Source organism: Ylistrum balloti, unplaced genomic scaffold (assembly GCF_031769215.1).
Source record: "Ylistrum balloti isolate Yb309-2 unplaced genomic scaffold, AGI_CSIRO_Ybal_v1 Utg370212, whole genome shotgun sequence".
Classification (NCBI taxonomy): Eukaryota; Metazoa; Mollusca; class Bivalvia; order Pectinida; family Pectinidae; genus Ylistrum; species Ylistrum balloti.
Window position 1 is genome coordinate 453,668 of NW_026782181.1, and position 25,230 is coordinate 478,897.

General features: G+C 35.9%; 1 protein-coding gene across 1 annotated transcript in view; it reads right to left on the minus strand.

Moving 5' to 3' along the window:
- LOC132551752 (high affinity cAMP-specific 3',5'-cyclic phosphodiesterase 7A-like) overlaps nucleotides 1–25,230 on the minus strand; it is a 73,672-nt gene that overhangs the window by 11,823 nt on the left and 36,619 nt on the right. Inside the window, exons 2-6 of the mRNA XM_060215886.1 lie at nucleotides 24,767–24,827; nucleotides 11,392–11,478; nucleotides 9,884–10,026; nucleotides 9,506–9,569; nucleotides 3,669–3,850 (exon numbers count right to left, since the gene is read on the minus strand). Of these exons, the coding sequence (XP_060071869.1) occupies nucleotides 3,669–3,850; nucleotides 9,506–9,569; nucleotides 9,884–10,026; nucleotides 11,392–11,478; nucleotides 24,767–24,827 (537 nt within the window). The remainder of the gene's footprint in view (nucleotides 1–3,668; nucleotides 3,851–9,505; nucleotides 9,570–9,883; nucleotides 10,027–11,391; nucleotides 11,479–24,766; nucleotides 24,828–25,230) is intronic.

Sequence of the window (25,230 nt, forward strand, 5' to 3'; positions counted from 1 at the left end):
ACTGAGTACTGTACCACAGATAACTTACTGAGTACTGTACCACAGATAACTTACTGAGTACTGTACCACAGATAACTTACTGAGTACTGTACCACAGATAACTTACTGAAAACTGTACCACAGAGAACTTACTGAGTACTGTACCACAGATTACTTACTGAGTACTGTACCAAGGATAACTTAGTGAGTACTGTACCACAGATAACTTACTGAAAACTGTACCACAGAGAACTTACTGAGTACTGTACCACAGATAACTTACTGAGTACTGTACCACAGATAACTTACTGAGTATTGTACCACAGATAACTTACTGAATACTGTACCACAGACTGAGTACTGTACCACAGATAACTTACTGAGTACTGTACCACAGATAACTTACTGAGTACTGTACCACAGATAACTTACTGAGTACTGTACCACAGAAAACTTACTGAGTACTGTACCACAGATAACTTACTGAGTACTGTACCACAGAGAACTTACTGTACCACAGATACCTTACAGAACTGAACTGTACTGTACCACAGATAACTTACTGAGTACTGTACCTCAGATAACTTACTGAGTACTGTACCACAGATAACTTACTGAGTACTGTACCACAGATAACTTACTGAGTACTGTACCACAGATAACTTACTGAGTACTGTACCACAGAGAACTTACTGAGTACTGTACCACAGATAACTTACTGAGTACTGTACCACAGATAACAGATAACTTACTGAGTACTGTACTTGTACCACAGATAACTTACTGAGTACTGTACCACAGATAACTTACTGAGTACTGTACCACAGAGAACTTACTGACTTCTGTACCACAGTGATATTTCTGATCAGTCTAGCTCTGTACCACAGATAACTTACTGAGTACTGTACCACAGATAACTTACTGAGTACTGTACCGCAGATAACTTACTGAGTACTGTACCGCAGATAACTTACTGAGTACTGTACCACAGATAACTTACTGAGTACTGTACCACAGATAACTTACTGAGTACTGTACCACAGATAACTTACTGAGTACTGTACCACAGAGAACTTACTGAGTACTGTACCACAGATAACTTACTGAGTACTGTACCACAGATAACTTACTGAGTACTGTACCACAGATAACTTACTGAGTACTGTACCACAGAGAACTTACTGAGTACTGTACCACAGATAACTTACTGAGTACTGTACCACAGATAACTTACTGAGTACTGTACCACAGATAACTTACTGAGTACTGTACAACAGATAACTTACTGAGTACTGTACCACAGATAACTTACTGAAAACTGTACCACAGATAACTTACTGAGATAACTTACTGTACCACAGATAACTTACTGAGTACTACCACAGTAACCACAGATAACTTACTGAGTACTGTACCACAGATAACTTACTGAGTACTGTACCACAGATAACTTACTGAGTACTGTACCACAGATAACTTACTGAGTACTGTACCACAGATAACTTACTGAGTACTGTACCACAGATAACTTACTGAGTACTGTACCACAGATAACTTACTGAGTACTGTACAACAGATAACTTACTGAGTACTGTACCACAGATAACTTACTGAGTACTGTACCACAGATAACTTACTGAGTACTGTACCACAGATAACTTACTGAGTACTGTACCGCAGATAACTTACTGAGTACTGTACCACAGATAACTTACTGAGTACTGTACCACAGATAACTTACTGAGTACTGTACCACAGAGAACTTACTGAGTACTGTACCACAGATAACTTACTGAGTACTGTACCACAGATAACTTATTGAGTATTGTACCACAGTTTACTGAGTACTGTACCACAGATAACTTACTGAGTACTGTACCACAGATAACTTACTGAGTACTGTACCACAGATAACTTACTGAGTACTGTACCACAGATAACTTACTGAAAACTGTACCACAGATAACTTACTCAGTACTGTACCGCAGATAACTTACTAAGTACTGTACCACAGATAACTTACTGAGTACTGTACCACAGATAACTTACTGAGTACTGTACCACAGATAACTGTACCACAGATAACTTACTGAGTACTGTACCACAGATAACTTACTGAGTACTGTACCACAGATAACTTACTTACTGAGTACTGTACCACAGATAACTTACTGAGTACTGTACCACAGATAACTTATTGAGTATTGTACCACAGTTTACTGAGTACTGTACCACAGATAACTTACTGAGTACTGTACTGTACCACAGATAACTTACTGAGTACTGTACCACAGATAACTTACTGAGTACTGTACCACAGATAACTTACTGAGTACTGTACCACAGATAACTTTACTGTACCACAGATAACTTACTGAGTACTGTACCACAGATAACTTACTGAGTACTGTACCACAGATAACTTACTGAGTACTGTACCACAGATAAGTACTGTACCACAGATAACTTACTGAGTACTGTACCACAGATAACTTACTGAGTACTGTACCACAGAACTTAGAACTTACTGAGTACTGTACCACAGATAACTTACTGAGTACTGTACCATAGAGAACTTACTGAGTACTGTATCACAGATAACTTACTGAGTACTGTACCACAGATAACTTACTGAGTACTGTACAACAGATAACTTACTGAGTACTGTACAACAGATAACTTACTGAGTACTGTACCACAGATAACTTACTGTACCACAGATAACTTACTGTAGTACTGTACAGATAACTTACTGAGTACTGTACCACAGATAACTTACTGAGTACTGTACCACAGATAACTTACTGAGTACTGTACCACAGATAACTTACTGAGTACTGTACCACAGATAACTTACTGAGTACTGTACCACAGATAACTTACTGAGTACTGTACCACAGATAACTTACTGAGTATTGTACCACAGATAACTTACTGAATACTGTACCACAGATTTCTTACCGAGTACTGTACCACAGATAACTTACTGAGTACTGTACCGCAGATAACTTACTGAGTACTGTACCACAGATAACTTACTGAGTACTGTACCACAGATAACTTACTGAGTACTGTACCACAGATAACTTACTGAGTACTGTACCACAGATAACTTACTGAGTATTGTACCACAGTTTACTGAGTACTGTACCACAGATAACTTACTGAGTACTGTACCATGGATAACTTAGTGAGTATTGTACCACAGATAACTTACTGAGTATTGTACCTTGGATAACTTACTGAGTATTGTACCACAGATAACTTACTGAATACTGTACCACAGATTACTTACCGAGTACTGTACCACAGATAACTTACTGAGTACTGTACCACAGAGAACTTACTGAGTACTGTACCACAGATAACTTACTGAGTACTGTACCACAGATAACTTACTGAGTACTGTACCACAGAGAACTTACTGAGTACTGTACCACAGATAACTTACTGAGTACTGTACCACAGAGAACTTACTGAGTACTGTACCACAGATAACTTACTGAGTACTGTACCGCAGATAACTTACTGAGTACTGTACCACAGATAGCTTACTGAGTACTGTACCACAGATAACTTACTGAGTACTGTACCGCAGATAACTTACTGAGTACTGTACCACAGATAACTTACTGAATATTGTACCACAGATAACTTACTGAGTACCATAAAATAGATGACTGAAACACAGCTGATTCTGTGTTGATGTTTAGAACTTGTATGATATTATTAAATGATCTCATCACATGATAATAATCGTGACATAAACACTTACAAAATGTCCTCAGCAGCTTCATGACATCAAGATTGAAAGTCTCTATCAGGTTGTAATGCTGGAATAGGTGAAAAGCAACATGGAAGAGCGGGCGACCTGAAACACAGAAATGGAGGGGACAATGTACAGGTATGTAAATGCTTTATTAAAACTTTATACAACAGATGTCCTATCAGAAAAGTTATACAACTGCTGTTTGATCAGAAATGTTATACAATTGATTGTCATATCAGGAATGTTATACAATAGTTGTCATATCAGGAATGTTATACAATAGTTGTCAAATCAGGAATGTTATACAATAGTTGTCAAATCAGGAATGTTATACAATAGTTGTCAAATCAGGAATGTTATACAATAGTTGTCATATCAGGAATGTTATACAATAGTTGTCAAATCAGGAATGTTATACAATAGTTGTCATATCAGGAATGTTATACAATAGTTGTCAAATCAGGAATGTTATACAATAGTTGTCAAATCAGGAATGTTATACAATAGTTGTCAAATCAGGAATGTTATACAATAGTTGTCATATCAGGAATGTTATACAATAGTTGTCAAATCAGGAATGTTATACAATAGTTGTCAAATCAGGAATGTTATACAATAGTTGTCAAATCAGGAATGTTATACAATAGTTGTCAAATCAGGAATGTTATACAATAGTTGTCAAATCAGGAATGTTATACAATAGTTGTCAAATCAGGAATGTTATACAATAGTTGTCAAATCAGGAATGTTATACAATAGTTGTCAAATCAGGAATGTTATACAATAGTTGTCAAATCAGGAATGTTATACAATAGTTGTCATATCAGGAATGTTATACAATAGTTGTCAAATCAGGAATGTTATACAATAGTTGTCAAATCAGGAATGTTATACAATAGTTGTCAAATCAGGAATGTTATACAATAGTTGTCAAATCAGGAATGTTATACAATAGTTGTCATATCAGGAATGTTATACAATAGTTGTCAAATCAGGAATGTTATACAATAGTTGTCAAATCAGGAGTGTAACACACCATCTCTGATTTCTGTTTCAGAGTGGTGATGTTGTGTGTACTGCAGCAGCCACTACATCAGGAACAGCTCTGATTGTTATGTTAAAGACATACTAGTTAGTGTAAAATTGCTTTGTAATGATTTACAGCAGAAATACCATACATCATGTTTAACATTCTATACGATATCATGATAACTATTATGTTTAAAACTCCTATTACAGTATTCATATGTTATGAAATGTTATTGGACAGTTTTCATACATGTTATGATAAAGCTGTTAGCAATTTTAATATTAACTAGTAAGATTATTACATAACATTTAGAACTGTTCCCTGAACAATGACTGCTGTAGTACATTACTCTGAAACAGAACACAGACAGACCCACTAATATGTTAATGGAAAGCAATTATCATTTCTAGATAAAATCACATTCACCATACAGCACTTAATTTGATTGATGTAGATAAATTGATGTGTACAAATGAAACAGACTGACATTACATAACAACAATACACAGACCAAAACACCATCAAAGCAGGCATACTTGTATACCACACAGATAATGTTGTAGAATGAAAAATGTTTGTATTCTGAGAAATACAACAGTGACTCAAATATCATCTATTAATGTACTCACCGCACATTGTATATCTGATGTACTCACAACACATGTAAATACTGTACTCATCATATACAGAATTCATGTACTCACAACACATAGAACTCATGTACTCACAACACATGTAAATACTGTACTCACCACATACAGAATTCATGTACTCACAACACATAGAACTCATGTACTCACAACACATGTATATACTGTACTCATCATATACAGAATTCATGTACTCACAACACATAGAACTCATGTACTCACAACACATGTAAATACTGTACTCACCATATACAGAATTCATGTACTCACAACACATAGAACTCATGTACTTACTACATACATAACGCATGTACTCACAACATACATAACTCATGTACTCACCACACATATAACTTTTGTACTCGTCACACACATTACTAATGTACTCATCACATGTATAGCTGATGTACTCATCACATGTATAGCTGATGTACTCACTAACATTTACATAATATATAACTCATGTACTCGTCACTTGATATTATATACTGAACTGATGTACTCATCACGTTATCATACCTACAGAACTGATGTACTCGTCACGTCACCATACCTACAGAACTGATGTACTCATCACGTTACCATACCTACAGAACTGATGTACTCATCATACCTACAGAACTGATGTACTCATCACGTTACCATACCTACAGAACTGATGTACTCATCATACCTACAGAACTGATGTACTCATCACATTATCATACCTACAGAACTGATGTACTCATCATACCTACAGAACTGATGTACTCATCACGTTACCATACCTACAGAACTGATGTACTCATCATACCTACAGAACTGATGTACTCGTCACGTCACCATACCTACAGAACTGATGTACTCATCACGTTACCATACCTACAGAACTGATGTACTCATCATACCTACAGAACTGATGTACTCATCACGTTATCATACCTACAGAACTGATGTACTCATCACGTTACCATACCTACAGAACTGATGTACTCATCATACCTACAGAACTGATGTACTCATCACATTATCATACCTACAGAACTGATGTACTCGTCACGTTATCATACCTACAGAACTGATGTACTCGTCACATTATCATACCTACAGAACTGATGTACTCATCATACCTACAGAACTGATGTACTCATCACGTTACCATACCTACAGAACTGATGTACTCGTCACGTTATCATACCTACAGAACTGATGTACTCGTCACGTTATCATACCTACAGAACTGATGTACTCATCATACCTACAGAACTGATGTACTCATCACGTTACCATACCTACAGAACTGATGTACTCGTCACGTTATCATACCTACAGAACTGATGTACTCGTCACGTTATCATACCTACAGAACTGATGTACTCATCATACCTACAGAACTGATGTACTCATCACGTTACCATACCTACAGAACTGATGTACTCGTCACGTTATCATACCTACAGAACTGATGTACTCATCATACCTACAGAACTGATGTACTCATCACGTCACGTTATCATACCTACAGAACTGATGTACTCATCATACCTACAGAACTGATGTACTCGTCACGTTATCATACCTACAGAACTACCTACAGAACTGATGTACTCGTCACGTTATCATACCTACTGAACTGATGTACTCATCACGTTATCATATCCACAGAACTGATGTACTCATCACGTTATCATACCTACAGAACTGATGTACTCATCACGTTATCATACCTACAGAACTGATGTACTCATCACGTTACCATACCTACAGAACTGATGTACTCATCACGTTACCATACCTACAGAACTGATGTACTCATCATACCTACAGAACTGATGTACTCGTCATGTTATCATACCTACAGAACTGATGTACTCGTCACGTTATCATACCTACTGAACTGATGTACTCATCACGTTATCATATCCACAGAACTGATGTACTCATCACGTTATCATACCTACAGAACTGATGTACTCATCACGTTATCATATCCACAGAACTGATGTACTCATCACGTTATCATACCTACAGAACTGATGTATTCGTCACGTTATCATACCTACAGAACTGATGTACTCATCACGTTATCATATCCACAGAACTGATGTACTCATCACGTTATCATACCTACAGAACTGATGTACTCATCACGTTATCATACCTACAGAACTGATGTACTCATCACGTTATCATACCTACAGAACTGATGTACTCATCACGTTATCATACCTACAGAACTGATGTACTCATCACGTTACCATACCTACAGAACTGATGTACTCATCACGTTATCATACCTACAGAACTGATGTATTCGTCACGTTATCATACCTACAGAACTGATGTACTCATCACGTTATCATATCCACAGAACTGATGTACTCATCACGTTACCATACCTACAGAACTGATGTACTCATCACGTTATCATACCTACAGAACTGATGTATTCGTCACGTTATCATACCTACAGAACTGATGTACTCATCACGTTACCATACCTACAGAACTGATGTACTCATCACGTTATCATACCTACAGAACTGATGTATTCGTCACGTTATCATACCTACAGAACTGATGTACTCATCACGTTATCATATCCACAGAACTGATGTACTCATCACGTTATCATACCTACAGAACTGATGTACTCATCACGTTATCATACCTACAGAACTGATGTACTCATCACGTTATCATACCTACAGAACTGATGTACTCATCACGTTATCATACCTACAGAACTGATGTACTCATCACGTTATCATATCCACAGAACTGATGTACTCATCACGTTATCATACCTACTGAACTGATGTACTCATCACGTTATCATATCCACAGAACTGATGTACTCATCACGTTATCATATCCACAGAACTGATGTACTCATCACGTTATCATATCCACAGAACTGATGTACTCATCACGTTATCATATCCACAGAACTGATGTACTCATCACGTTATCATATCCACAGAACTGATGTACTCATCACGTTATCATACCTACAGAACTGATGTACTCATCACGTTATCATACCTACAGAACTGATGTACTCATCATACCTACAGAACTGATGTACTCATCACGTTATCATACCTACAGAACTGATGTACTCATCACGTTATCATACCTACAGAACTGATGTACTCATCATGTTATCATACCTACAGAACTGATGTACTCATCATACCTACAGAACTGATGTACTCGTCACGTTATCATACCTACAGAACTGATGTACTCATCACGTTATCATACCTACAGAACTGATGTACTCATCACGTTATCATACCTACAGAACTGATGTACTCATCACGTTATCATATCCACAGAACTGATGTACTCATCACGTTATCATATCCACAGAACTGATGTACTCATCACGTTATCATACCTACAGAACTGATGTACTCATCACGTTATCATACCTACTGAACTGATGTACTCATCACGTTATCATATCCACAGAACTGATGTACTCATCACGTTATCATATCCACAGAACTGATGTACTCATCACGTTATCATACCTACAGAACTGATGTACTCATCACGTTACCATACCTACAGAACTGATGTACTCGTCACATTATCATACCTACAGAACTGATGTACTCATCACGTTACCATACCTACAGAACTGATGTACTCGTCACATTATCATACCTACAGAACTGATGTACTCATCATACCTACAGAACTGATGTACTCATCATACCTACAGAACTGATGTACTCATCACGTTACCATACCTACAGAACTGATGTACTCATCACGTTATCATACCTACAGAACTGATGTACTCGTCACATTATCATACCTACAGAACTGATGTACTCATCATACCTACAGAACTGATGTACTCATCACGTTACCATACCTACAGAACTGATGTACTCGTCACATTATCATACCTACAGAACTGATGTACTCATCATACCTACAGAACTGATGTACTCATCATACCTACAGAACTGATGTACTCATCACGTTACCATACCTACAGAACTGATGTACTCATCACGTTATCATACCTACAGAACTGATGTACTCACTAACATTATTTTAACTACAAAACTCTGTACTTACCACAAGTGATTATATCCAGATGGAACATGTTCACGCTCCAGCAGTCCAGTCTGGTCATCAAACACTGACATTCAAAACAGAATATGATTATACTCAACTTACAAAACTATTATCAGCAATGTACAAAAACTAACTCCAACAAAAGTATTCAATCTCATGTGTTTTTAGTAAAAGATTTTTGCAATATAACTGTATGATTTCATGAAATAAATGCAACAACACTTGCTGAAATTTAGTACATCAGCTTGCCAATTAGACAAATAGTTGAAAAAGAATAAAGTTTCAAATGACAGGAGTAAATTTTTACATTTGAGGAACTTGAGTTAAGACAATCATTAAGACTGTGACTGACTGGTTGAATGTGATAAGTATGCCTACCTGTGCCTGTTTATCGTATAGCTGGTCCAGCAATGAATTACTTTCTTGTGTCATTTTCAGCATCGGTCGATGTCGTCGTCTTGTTTTATGTAAACTCTGAAATCTGGATCCCCATCGTATTTTGAAGTCTTTCGACGATACTTCTGTAACAATAATCATTATCATGAGTGTAATGAAGGTGTTCATTGCTGCCACTTTAATTTGTTTAAGTTTGCTGTCATACTACAAGAAATCAATAATGATTTTTTATGATATCAATAGTACACTTGACAGCTAAATACCTGGAAGGACTTTTACTTATAGCTGTACAATAGAATACAACAAAACAATACGTCTACAATATATATAAATGATCTCTAACAATAAAACCATCTTGCTAAATTTGGTGACTGTTGTTTAATGATAGGCATCATTTGAGAAAGCTTTTCAAACATAAACTTTCAACATTACGAGATGAACAAAATATTAGTTTCTGTGTACCAATAAGAATATTAATATTCCTTATCAAATCAATTTTCACAAATGAAACAAAAAAATTAAGATTTTTTTTATATATTCTGCTAGATAAATAAGAATCTAGACCAATGCTGAAGATATTTCTCCCAAAAGTAGAATTATCAAATATGAAATTTTTTTGAAAAGATATATACAAAATTATATCAAATATAGCATTTCACCGTACTGACATTTAATTGTTGGAACAATCAGAAATGACTGGGGCTGTAAGTGTGCAGATGTCCAAAAGGGTTGGTTTCAGTTTTATAATGTTTAATATCTTATACAGTCACTAAAGGATGCATCCAAATGAAAGAAAGAAAAAAACAAACATAAAAAAGTCTTAAAAGATGTTGAAATATAGCAGAATTACTCTAATAATCCACTGATTTTTTTTCAATTTGGATTGGTTTATAACTTTTATGTCCTATCAACAGCTAGGGTAAATTATGGACCATCTCCCAGTGTTTGTCAAGTAAGTATGTAGTTGTAGGAAGCTTCGATATATACAAATACTATATTGACGGTGGGCAAACTCTACGCCAAAATGCTAATATAGAGAAGTAACTACAATTTTGAAAGATGCTGGTATTTCTCAGTCAGGAAACAGAACCAAAAACTTTCCTCACATGGGAGAATGATCAAAACAAGGCAGAACAGCAGTGTGAAGGCATTAGATACCTCATATATCATACAATAGGGGGCAAAAGGTACAATTCTTATGCTCTACCTGCAGGGCAGCTAATTATTTTGAATGGTGCATATTGTTATATCAATATCAAACAGCAGTGTATAGTATCAACTCTGCCCTTGATCCTCATTTAGGACCTCGCTTGAATGAAATTAATTTATTGATTAATTAATTAATATAATAATTATAATAATAATACAATAAATTAATATTTATTTTTATTTTTCGAAGCTGCCTCCAGGCATTGTTATGGTGCACAAGTTCTTTCAAAAGTTCCCAATACTCATCTTTTCAGTTTGAACACCTATCTTAAACTACTCACTGTCCAATAGTTTGAGGTCGGACACAGCCACATTATTAGACCGCCGTTCTGAATAGCATTCCAGCTTGGATTTCATCTGGACATCGCCTACAACACAAAAATTAATCAAAGTTCAAATTATCTCCTATAAGAAATTGCCTACACCACAGGCCAATGTAATGATCTTGGTAATAAATTTCTGTATCGTCCTTCCAAAATACCAGCGATAACCACCATATGTTCACATAAAATTGATAATGACTGCTGTTAATACAATGTACTAGTGTGATGTCACAAAGGAACCACATTTCAGTACACAATGTACTAGTGTGATGTCAGACTAAGGAACCACATTTCAGTACACAATGTACTAATGTGATGTCAGACTAAGGTACCACATTTCAGTACACAATGTACTAATGTGATGTCAGACTAAGGAACCACCTTTCAGTACACAATGTACTAGTGTGATGTCAGACTAAGGAACCACATTTCAGTACACAATGTACTAGTGTGATGTCAGACTAAGGAACCACATTTCAGTACACAATGTACTAATGTGATGTCAGACTAAGGTACCACATTTCAGTACACAATGTACTAGTGTGATGTCAGACTAAGGAACCACATTTCAGTACACAATGTACTAATGTGATGTCAGACTAAGGAACCACATTTCAGTACACAATGTACTAATGTGATGTCAGACTAAGGAACCACATTTCAGTACACAATGTACTAGTGTGATGTCACAAAGGAACCACATTTCAGTACACAATGTACTAGTGTGATGTCAGACTAAGGAACCACATTTCAGTACACAATGTACTAGTGTGATGTCAGACTAAGGAACCACATTTCAGTACACAATGTACTAATGTGATGTCAGACTAAGGAACCACATTTCAGTACACAATGTACTAATGTGATGTCAGACTAAGGAACCACATTTCAGTACACAATGTACTAATGTAATGTCAGAGTAAGGAACAACATTTCAGTACACAATGTACTAATGTGATGTCAGACTAAGGAACCACATTTCAGTACACAATGTACTAATGTGATGTCAGACTAAGGAACCACATTTCAGTACACAATGTACTAGTGTGATGTCAGACTAAGGAACCACATTTCAGTACACAATGTACTTGTGTGATGTCAGACTAAGGAACCACATTTCAGTACACAATGTACTAATGTGATGTCAGACTAAGGAACCACATTTCAGTACACAATGTACTAGTGTGATGTCACAAAGGAACCACATTTCAGTACACAATGTACTAATGTGATGTCAGACTAAGGAACCACATTTCAGTACACAATGTACTAGTGTGATGTCAGACTAAGGAACCACATTTCAGTACACAATGTACCAGTGTGATGTCAGACTAAGGAACCACATTTCAGTACACAATGTACTAGTGTGATGTCAGACTAAGGAACCACATTTCAGTACACAATGTACCAGTGTGATGTCAGACTAAGGAACCACATTTCAGTACACAATGTACTAGTGTGATGTCAGACTAAGGAACCACATTTCAGTACACAATGTACCAGTGTGATGTCAGACTAAGGAACCACATTTCAGTACACAATGTACTAGTGTGATGTCACAAAGGAACCACATTTCAGTACACAATGTACTAGTGTGATGTCAGACTAAGGAACCACAGTTAAATATATATAGAGTGTCAGCAAGTGTGAGTACATACGCACTAGAATTTCAGAAGTTAATCACAACACTTACAACAAACTCCAATTTGCTAATTACAACACTTACCATAAATTATGATTGTCTTATTGCCACACTGCTAACAACAAAGTACATTTGTCCAATTAGAACAAGTACTAAAATTGTTTAATTTAATATTACACAAAACTGCAATTGACCAATCACAGCACTTTCAACAAACTACAATTGGTTCATTAAAACACTTTCAACAAATTACAATTAGTTAATAACAACACCACTTACAACAAATTACAACACTTTCAACATCTTACAATTGTCTCATTACAACACAAACTACAATTGTCTTATTACAACACACACTACAATTGTCTTATTACAACACAAACTACAATTGTCTCATTACAACACAAACTACAATTGTCTTATTACAACACACACTACAATTGTCTCATTACAACACAAACTACAATTGTCTCATTACAACACAAACTACAATTGTCTCATTACAACACAAACTACAATTGTCTCATTACAACACAAACTATAATTGTGATTGATTACAACACCACTTAAAATTGACACAAACTACAATTGTCTTATTACAACACAAACTACAATTGTCTTATTACAACACAAACTACAATTGTCTTATTACAACACACACTACAATTGTCTCATTACAACACAAACTATAATTGTCTTATTACAACACACACTACAATTGTCTCATTACAACACAAACTATAATTGTGATTGATTACAACACCACTTAAAATTGACTATAACTACAATTGTCTTATTACAACACAAACTACAATTGTCTAATTACAACACAAACTTCAATTGTCTTATTACAACACAAACTTCAATTGTCTTATTACAACTAACTTTTCAGTAGCTACAACACAAACTTTGTCTCATTACAACACACACTACAATTGTCTCATTACAACAAACAAAATCTAAATCAGCTAAAGAAACAAAATCTAAATCAAAGACGAGATGCTCCATGCTTATCAAACAATGTAACTTAATATCCGTTTAAACTGATACTATCAATCTAACTAATGAAATGTTTGTGCAAGCTGCAGCCTAGAAATTAACCCTGTATCTTATGATACAGAGCATCAAACATGAACTGAAATGCCACGAGTGGACAGAGTTAATAATTCAGACTATTAATTATTACTAATTTGTTAAAACAGAAGCTGATATCAATTAAGGCATTTACAAACAAGTTGTTTAAGACAATTCAAAATCTTTCTGCAAGGAGGTAAAATACAAAATTTCATTTATATAAGTTACAGACCCCCAACGTTTTCAAATATAAATGCCCACAGCATACACATCTGCACTAAAAATGGCAAGATGGATCGCTTGTGGGATTTATGTGGTGACAGACAGCAGTATAAAGTGGAGATTGAAGACCTAGGTGCCTCGTGATAAAACCACAATTCCTGATAAATAGGTATCACAAAGTTACCAAAAGTCATCAATTCATCAAAACATCTACAGCTAGTTCACAAGGTACTAGATACGTACCTGTTCCAGTGTTCCATGTACTAGCAGCATTACAGGTGGAGAAAGAAGTTTTACCCTTACCTTAACTGCAGTATGTGTAATTAGATAAGAGTGTTTCTTTGTTGGATTTATTGACATAGAGTGAGCTAGGATCATTTTGAGGTGGGATCTCCTCGTACACAGTAACTACCTCACAGATCACTGATCAACATAAGGGAGGCCCATATGTCATTCAGATCAGCTGTAAAATATGGCAGGCTCATTGCATGCCGTTTAAAACCAATTTGTCTTGTCCATCGGACATAATCTATAAGATAATTTCAGACGTGATCTCTATAGGATTTCTGTGAGATTATCTCCATACCTATAGAAACACTACTAAATTACATAACAATTTGGTGGCTTAAATGTGAAATTTATGTCTCTTTAGACAGGTATGAATACAATTGCTTGGATTTTAAAGACAAATTTATGACATAAATGCCATAATATGATCAAATCATAAACCCTCCACATTATTAAAACGTAGTAAAATTTTAGTCCTTGGATTTAATAGTTCTCATATCAATGTGCTTGCACTTGCAAGCCTTTGAGTATAAACCTAGATGTAATGCCTGACTGGTTTGGTTGTGTGTATGACGTCAGTTCCTATTGTTGCAGGTCTACAGGTATACTGTAGTTAATGACCTCAGAAGACAATCTACCTCACAGATTTACTATGGCCCTGAGAGATAGGCTGGGCTTACCATTATCTGTATACACACAAGAAACAACACTGTTTTGGGTCTTTGTGATATACTGAGCACCTGCTCCTAGTCTTGTTACTGTAAAAAAACCCTGATTACCATCATCAATTGTAAACTCGTATACATGATGTATGTGTTTGTCACAACCAAGTCAAGTACACAATGTGCCCTTATGATCAACACATTTTGATATTTATACGTGCCTCACTTTAGATAGGTCATTCATTTTGTTCATTGGCAAAAATCTTATTTAGATCAAACATAACATCAACTGTATTCAACAAAATGTAAATATCTATTTAATAATCACTTTCATGTCAATGATAAGTTTTGATAAGTTTTAATGCATCTTGCTTATAGTACCTTATTCTTTATGTGTGACTGATAACTATTCTCAGCCACAAACTGATGAGAACATGCCATATCTGATTGTGGTAGACGAGCAAACATTAGTGAAAAAGACCAGTCTTACTGATCACAACACCAGGCATATGTTTTGTTGATAACCGACAGGTTTTTTTAAAAAAAGATTTATGAGAAATGGACACAGTGAGATGCCCTAGATTTCACAACAAGATGTCATAATTTGGCACTGATTTGTAAACAGAGACAAATAACCATATTTTTGAACAGAAACGTATAATAGCAGACATCCTCAAAATTACTTCACAAACAAAATGGAGGCATCCTGTCCTATATCTGTGTCATTATCTGCTCTCTGATTTTGGTTCCACCTGTAAAATCTGCTTTGTGCTTCCTTAAGGGAACTCATTATTTATAACAAACAACCATCCCTTTCATTGTTTCCTATGGTTAGATGTAATCTCATTTATAACTACAACTAGATGTAATCTCATTTATAACCACAACTTGATGTAATCTCATTTATAACCACAACTGATGTGACCTCATTTATAACAACAACTTGATGTAATCTCATAACCACAACTTGATGTTATCTCATTTATAACCACAACTAGATGTAATTTCATTTATAACCACGATTAGATGTAATCTCATTTATAACCACAACTAGATGTTATCTCATTTATAACCACAACTAGATGTGACCTCATTTATAACCACAACTAGATGTGACCTCATTTATAACCACAACTAGATGTAATCTCATAACCACAACTAGATGTAATCTCATAACCACAACTAGATGTGACCTCATTTATACCCAAAACTGGATGTGGTCTCACTTATACCAATAACTACATGTATACATTTCACGTGTGATCTCATTCATGTCTACGACTAGGTTTGACCTCATTTATACCCACAAGTAGATGTGACCTCATTGATAGTCACAACCAGATGTGACCTCATTGATTCACAACTACATGTATACATTTCACATGTGACCTCATTCATGTCTACAACTAGGTTTGACCTCATTTATACCCACGAGTAGATGTGACCTCATTGATAGTCACAACTACATGTATACATTTCAAGTGTGACCTCATTTATGTCTACAACTAGGCTTGACCTCATTCATGTCTACAACTAGGTGTGACCTCATTTATACCCACAACTAGATGTGACCTCATTGATAGTCACAACTACATGTATACATTTTATGTGTGACCTCATTTATGTCTACAACTAGGTTTGACCTCATTTATACCCACAACTAGATATGACCTCATTTATACCCACAACTAGATATGACCTCATTTATACCCACAACTAGATGTGACCTCATTGATTCACAACTATATATATACATTTCAAGTGTGACCTCATTCATGCCTACAACAAGGTGTGACCTCATTTATACCCACAACTAGATGTGACCTCATTGATAGTCACAACTACATGTATACATTTCACGTGTGACCTAATCCATGTCTACAACCAGGTGTGACCTCATTTATACCAACAATAAACAGCAGCTAACAAATTTCCACACTTTCATGAAAACTGACTGTAACAGGAGTGTCTAACAATACAAGCTGCTAATACTCCACACAGTCACTCCATGTATACCTACAACACAGACACCAGCCATGTTGGCCGACAATGCTGAAGTAGATTTCCATAAATTTGGCACTACGATATAACGGTGGGAACTGGCTTGGTTTTACTGGGTTTAAACTAAAACCGTAATAAGACGCCAGACGCATGCAGAAATCATGTTTACAAAATACATTTTTTTACTTTTTTTTTCTGCTAACCTTCTGCTTAAACTAGCTATTTTTGTTCAGTATATCTACCAGCCTATAACATTCAAAGCTTTCTAAATCAACAACACACACAACGCCATGACCCAAAAATCTTTACTCATCATTAGTACCTTTTTCTAACTACCATCAATACGGGTGATGTCTATATTTAATGTTTTGTTGTTCTTTCTGTTTTGTCAAATTACATTTAGTCTTAAATTCATCTGAATCATCAATGAATTTTTGTATGTTATCTAATGTTTTATGTACATGAGCGATATTATCAAGTTTTATAATCAGTACTGACAGTCATACAGGTTTTTCCTTAATCAACATTAGATTTACCTGGCCAATCTGACTGGAAACACCTCAAGAAGCTTGAGAAAGACTCAATAAATTCTGTCTTCAATTTTTTGTTAAAATAGTTTTTGCTTTTATTTTTCTATCTATTTACGTTCTTTTTTTTTTAAGAATTTCTTTGATTTCCAAACTCAACATTTATTTTGAAGCTGCAAAGTCATAAACAATGTCTAAAAGAGTATAAATTTACAAAAGTTGTTTACAACAAGCAAAAGTCAAGATACATAGGTACATGAAATACAAGAAATTCACCAAATTTACTGCTTTTTATGGGACACATAAAATACAAAGATATCAAAATGAGACTGTCTTGACTTTCTGAGGGAGTTCCCAACCTGATAAAAGCCAAAATAAAACCCAGAGTTTATCCTTTAAATTAATTAACTTCAGTAACGCACACTGCCTTCGACACTTATCTTACAGAATATTATGGTCCTGGATTATTCACAACAGTATCATTACAAGTCGCTGAACTAACAAGGTTCTATATGAAACATAAATTATTCTATATTTTTATTAAATCACAAAAAGGTCTACACTGTAAGTATAAGATGGTAATTCAAATGTTGGCAGAGAGATGCCCCGACTACCAGACGCAGCTTCCTAGCCTAATGGCTGCATATTACAGCCTGATAATTACAATATCATGTATAGACTGCTAGTTTACAGGTTGTTTTTTGTTGCAGTACTAGAGAATATACACTGATCATGACGAATACACAGTGTTATTTGCTAAAACACAAATTTCCATGTATGTCTTAAAGGCTATGCATTGTATATGTACAGATGGTAGTGATAGATAGGAGGAAGGAATAGACATACAACTCATTTAAACATACCTAAGATGTTAGGAGATACTGTAGAGTAGCTCCTGGGATCAAGTGATCCTTCCAAAGTGTTGGCACGCTCTATTACACTAGATCTCTCAGCACTGCACATCTACTCCAAAGTAAGTGCAGCCACCATAATTCCATTGACCTCCACAGCTTCAGATTTTTGTTGACAGGCTATGATTTATCTTTCCTCGCACTTGTTCACTGCTGACAGAACCCTATATGAATGATTCCTGTTCTCTTACAGCAGGCTACCCCGTTGATATTGCTGCTTGTAGTCAATGGCACACTTTTGACCAGTGGGTCAGTTACTGAGTGACCATACCACATGCAGATCATCTACAGGTACTCAGATAATTATGATTGATGCCCCGCCTGTCAATGTGTCAAAGGTTCATCACTTTAGCAGAGGTAGATGTAAGTTTGCAGGTCAAGGTCAATACACTGGCCAACCATCACTGCCCTGGTAAGTCCAGCTAATACTACTGATAGGAAACCAAATAGTACATCCTTGTCAGAATAATGGACATCAGACTAGTCACCAGACACACAGGTGAAGGGCAACACCTGATGGGTTTAGCTGTCCTGACCAGTGTGATTACTACATTGCCTATAAGGTGCTATCAGCTCTATCTTGCCTATAGGTACACGTTAGTCGGTTATCGTGTATTGGTCCTTCGCCCATCTATGACGTACATACAGGCACTGCTTACTGCATTGTAGTATTTTCATGCCTGACAATCAAACGGCTCCATAACAGATAACAAACCCCACACATACCCGACGACCCATGCGTAATACTTACAAACTCTACACACAACAACCCATGTGTAATACACTCATGCATAATTACTAATAAACCCTACAAACACACAACAAGCCATGTACACTAATAACAAAACTTACATACACAATCAAACACCCATGTGTGTAATAAACTCATGTATAGTACTAACAGTCCTACACACATCCAATCACACATGTGTGTAATACACTCATGTGAAGTACTAACAGCCCTACACACATCCAACCATCCATGCGTGTAATAAACTCATGTGTAGTACTAACAGTCCTACACATCCAACCACTCATGTGTGTAATAAACTCATGTGTAGTACTAACAGTCCTAACACATCCAACCACTCATGTGTGTAATACACTCATGTGTATTATATTTATGTGTTAAACTAACATTACCTTGCACACACCTGATCACCCAAGTGTAATACACTTATGTGTATAATACCAACAAACACTAAAAACACCTGCCCACCAATTTTAGTAAAATATGTTCATGTGTAATTACTAACAAACTTTAAACACACCTAATCACCCATGTGTGTAATACTGACAAACCCTAAACACACATGATAACCCATGTACGATAAATACACTTATGTGTAATAGTGAAAAACCCTAAACACACATGTGTAATACCAGATCCCCACCAACAGCACTAGGGTTATAACAGACCAGCTCATTGTTTTTACACCAGGTTTAAATATCACTCTGTGTATTTCAGACATACATCACCAACAGCTTACCCACAGTCTTGAGTGTGATATTACATGTATTGCATCACAATAGACAGATACAGGTCACACAATGTTTACCTTTAAGCCATAATCCCCGATATAATTTGTATTTTAACTGATTCTATTGCCCGTTTTTTCACATCCACCGTATTCATCTATGATGAACAAAAATAGAAATGTATGTCCTAACACTCCAGCTTCATTTTCGTAAACACATAAAATTCATAATGTGTACATCTTCAATTATATAAACCTTATATTAAAACTTAGATACTTTTATAAAGAAATTATACAAAATCTTAACTGGTACACTTTGATGACATCACAATGCATCGTTGTGATAATTGATACAATCCCATGAACCTTCAGCCAATCACAGCTCTGCTAGGTCATAAAACACATGAGTAATAACACAATTTTATAATATGGATATTATTACACTGACATCAGGACGGATATAGATTCCTGTAAGGCTTATGTGCAGAAAATATTTTCATATATTTAGATGTATTTTTATGCCGTCTTTGTAATCACAGAACTAATTACCGACTAAGGTTGATAAGTAACCACAAAGTAAAATTTTGCTTTACAGAGTCTGGGTCGTGAATGAACAGGGTAAAGTTCATTAACGGAAATATTTCAAAATAAGACTGAATACATACAGGAAAAAGTATAAGTTTATAAAATTGTCTACAACTAATTTTACTGGATACATGCTTCATATAAAAGTCAAGAGTACAACTGATCCAATCAATACAATATGTAGGGAATCATTGAATGGAAAAAAAAATCTTATAAAACATTACCAACCCACTAATGAGATACGGTGAACTTTGTCCCATTTCAATCTAAACTTGACACAAATTTTAAAATAAGAATGACATCTTTTCTGTTTCAATAGGCAAATTTAGATTTAAAAATAAAATGGAGAAAAGTATTGTTAACATTTGTGTATAAATTCCTTCAGGTCTACGCTACTTTTAGCGATAGACATCATTATACCTTCCCTCAAAATGTATTTTGGACACAAATCACATAAACAGTTATCAACATGTCGGCTTGATCTTTTACAAAATAGTGTTATTTCTGTCTCAAAAAAGCACATTATAATTTTGTACTTTCAATCATACAATTGTTTAACAATCAAAAGTAGATGATATGAATGAAAAAAACAGGTGTAAAAAATTGATCTGAAAGCCGCTATAGTATGAGGAAGTTTATCATAGAATAACATGACATTTGTAGACACTGGTACAGATTGCATTGGTAAATAAACTGACATTAGAAGAAGGCTGGGAAAAGAACAGGTGATTTGGTATTTGATTGTCTCCATTTTATCAATACAATCATAATATATTGTTTACACCTTATCTGACCGTATGTCCACCATCCGTTTATCAGAGTTTAATACATTATCACTCCCCACACACCTGATGTCAGTTATTTAATACGTTAACATTCTCAGCCTACGTCCATGGTCAGTTGGCTGACACATTCTCCCACCAGACCTGAAGTCTACAGTCAGTTGTCTGTCATTCTCCCACCAGACCTGATGTCCACTGTCTGTTGTCTGTAATCCTCTCACCAGACCTGATGTCTGTCATACTCTCACCAGACCTGAAGTCTACAGTCAGTTGTCTGTCATTCTCCCACCAGACCTGAAGTCTACAGTCAGTTGTCTGTCATTCTCCCACCAGACCTGATGTCTACAGTCAGTTGTCTGTCATTCTCCCACCAGACCTGATGTCTGCGGTCAGTTGTCTGTCATTCTCCCACCAAACCTGATGTCTCCGGTCAGTTGTCTGTCATTCTCCCACCAGAACTGATGTCTGCGGTCAGTTGTCTCTCATTCTCCCACCAGATCTGATGTCTACAGTCAATTGTCTGTCATTCTCCCACCAGACCTGAAGTTTACAGTCAGTTGTCTGTCATTCTCCCACCAGACCTAATGTCTACAGTCAGTTGTCTGTCATTCTCCCACCAGACCTGATGTCTACAGTCAGTTGTCTGTCATTCTCCCACCAGACCTGATGTCCACAGTCAATTGTCTGTCATTCTCCCACCAGACCTGAAGTCTACAGTCAGTTGTCTGTCATTCTCCCACCAGACCTGAAGTCTACAGTCAGTTGTCTGTCATTCTCCCACCAGACCTGATGTCTACAGTCAGTTGTCTGTCATTCTCCCACCAGACCTGATGTCTACAGTCAGTTGTCTGTCATTCTCCCACCAGACCTGATGTCTACAGTCAGTTGTCTGTCATTCTCCCACCAGACCTGATGTCTACAGTCAGTTGTCTGTCATTCTCCCACCTGACATGATGTCTACGGTCAGTTGGCTATCACATTCTCCCACCAGACCTGATGTCTACAGTCAGTTGTCTGTCATTCTCCCACCAGACCTGATGTCTACGGTCAGTTGTCTCTCATTCTCCCACCAGACCTGATGTCTACGGTCAGTTGTCTATCATTCTCCCACCTGACATGATGTCTACGGTCAGTTGGCTATCACATTCTCCCACCAGACCTGGTGTCTACAGTCAGTTGTCTGTCGTTCTCCCACCAGACCTGATGTCTACAGTCAGTTGTCTGTCATTCTCCCACCAGACCTGATGTCTACAGTCAGTTGTCTATCATTCTCCCACCAGACCTGATGTCTACGGTCAGTTGTCTGTCATTCTCCCACCAGACCTGATGTCTACAGTCAGTTGTCTCTCATTCTCCCACCAGACCTGATGTCTACGGTCAGTTGTCTGTCATTCTCCCACCAGACATGATGTCTAGGGTCAGTTGGCTAACACAATATTCCTACAAACCTAATGCTAGCACTTATCAAGAAATGAGATATGTCATTACACTACACCATCGATCATGTGTATTTGACCAATACCATATACAATGTTTGCTTGACAGGTATGGAGACCTATTATTGAATAGATTTGGCTGACCACCAGTCAAATTAGCACCTGGAATGATTTTGTTTTGAGATGAACAAAGGACAAACAAACAGGTGAAAATAGGACAATTAGAACCTACAATTAGACACGGTAAATGTCTAATGATTGTCTTGGTTCATACTAAAATGGTATTGGAAGAATATTTCTTTGTAAACAAGTGTCACCAACCACCTGTCCTGCTAGTCAGCGAGTGACAATTGTCTCATTGTTTGGTAAAATATTCTCATGAAAGTTTGACATGTAAAAGGTCTGGCTGAACTAAATTTTATTTGATAAATAACAGCTTCATTTTATTAAATGGGGAGAAAATCTGATATCTTTTATAAATAGTTTTAAATCATAGCGAGAAGTTTTTTTTTCATTTTTTTTTAGTTTTTAATGAATAACAGATGCACTCATTAACTGAATAAAAACTCTGATCTTTCATCAAGAGTGCATAGCCAGAATAAACGCATGAGATTTTCCACCCAACAATTCAAATAATGAATACCAATTTTAAAAAGGTCAACTGATTGTTTTATAGTGTTTCATGTATCTCATAGTAGGCTTTATCCAATATGGCTAATTCATACATTATACACCATTGTTTTATAGTGTTTCATGTATCTCATAGTAGGCTTTATCCAATATGGCTAATTCATACATTATACACCATTGTTTTATAGTGTTTCATGTATCTCATAGTAGGCTTTATCCAATATGGCTAATTCATACATTATACACCATTGTTTTATAGTGTTTCATGTATCTCATAGTAGGCTTTATCCAATATGGCTAATTCATACATTATACACCATTGTTTTATAGTGTTTCATGTATCTCATAGTAGGCTTTATCCAATATGGCTAATTCATACATTATACACCATTGTTTTATAGTGTTTCATGTATCTCATAGTAGGCTTTATCCAATATGGCTAATTCATACATTATACACCATTGTTTTATAGTGTTTCATGTATCTCATAGTAGGCTTTATCCAATATGGCTAATTCATACATTATACACCATTGTTTTATAGTGTTTCATGTATCTCATAGTAGGCTTTATCCAATATGGCTAATTCATACATTATACACCATTGTTTTATAGTGTTTCATGTATCTCATAGTAGGCTTTATCCAATATGGCTAATTCATACATTATACACCATTGTTTTATAGTGTTTCATGTATCTCATAGTAGGCTTTATCCAATATGGCTAATTCATACATTATACACCATTGTTTTATAGTGTTTCATGTATCTCATAGTAGGCTTTATCCAATATGGCTAATTCATACATTATACACCATTGTTTTATAGTGTTTCATGTATCTCATAGTAGGCTTTATCCAATATGGCTAATTCATACATTATACACCATTGTTTTAGATACATTTGAGTGAAATTGTTTAACAGGTTTATTACAACATTTAAGTACATTTATACAAAATTCAAATAAATGTTAAAGTCTCAGTGAAATCAAAGTTACATGCGGCTTTTGCAATTTTTGACAAAATCAAAAGTTAGTTCCAATAAAAAGAATAATGTCCTTGACATGTTACCATGATTCAGATAAAAACAAACATACCAAGCATTCTGACATAGATGGCATTCTTGTCTTTTCTATCAAAGGAAATCCCTCCTCGTCTCTGGAAAAGAAATTAAATACACATGTTAAACACTATTCACAATATTTGTATTGCACTACAGTACTTACAATGATGCATGCAATGAAAACCAGAGTGTCAGGGGAAAAAAAATCACACAATATTACAGCAGGTCTCTACACCTGTTCAGGACAGCTCTCACACAAGAGGCCCACAAGGTCTGTATCGCTCACATGTCTTTGTTCAGCTAAAACTGTTCCATCCTAACAAAAGGAAAAGGAATTCTATGGGTTTATATATGTATTTCTCCATTGGGCTCCACTCTTCTGCCTCAGTTGATTCCCTTTTACAGAAGGATGCTTCAGTGCAAAATAGGGACAGAATCCTGGCATTTCCATAAAGGAGGAATGACTTTGAAGAATTTCTCTATTTCCCTTTATGTGTG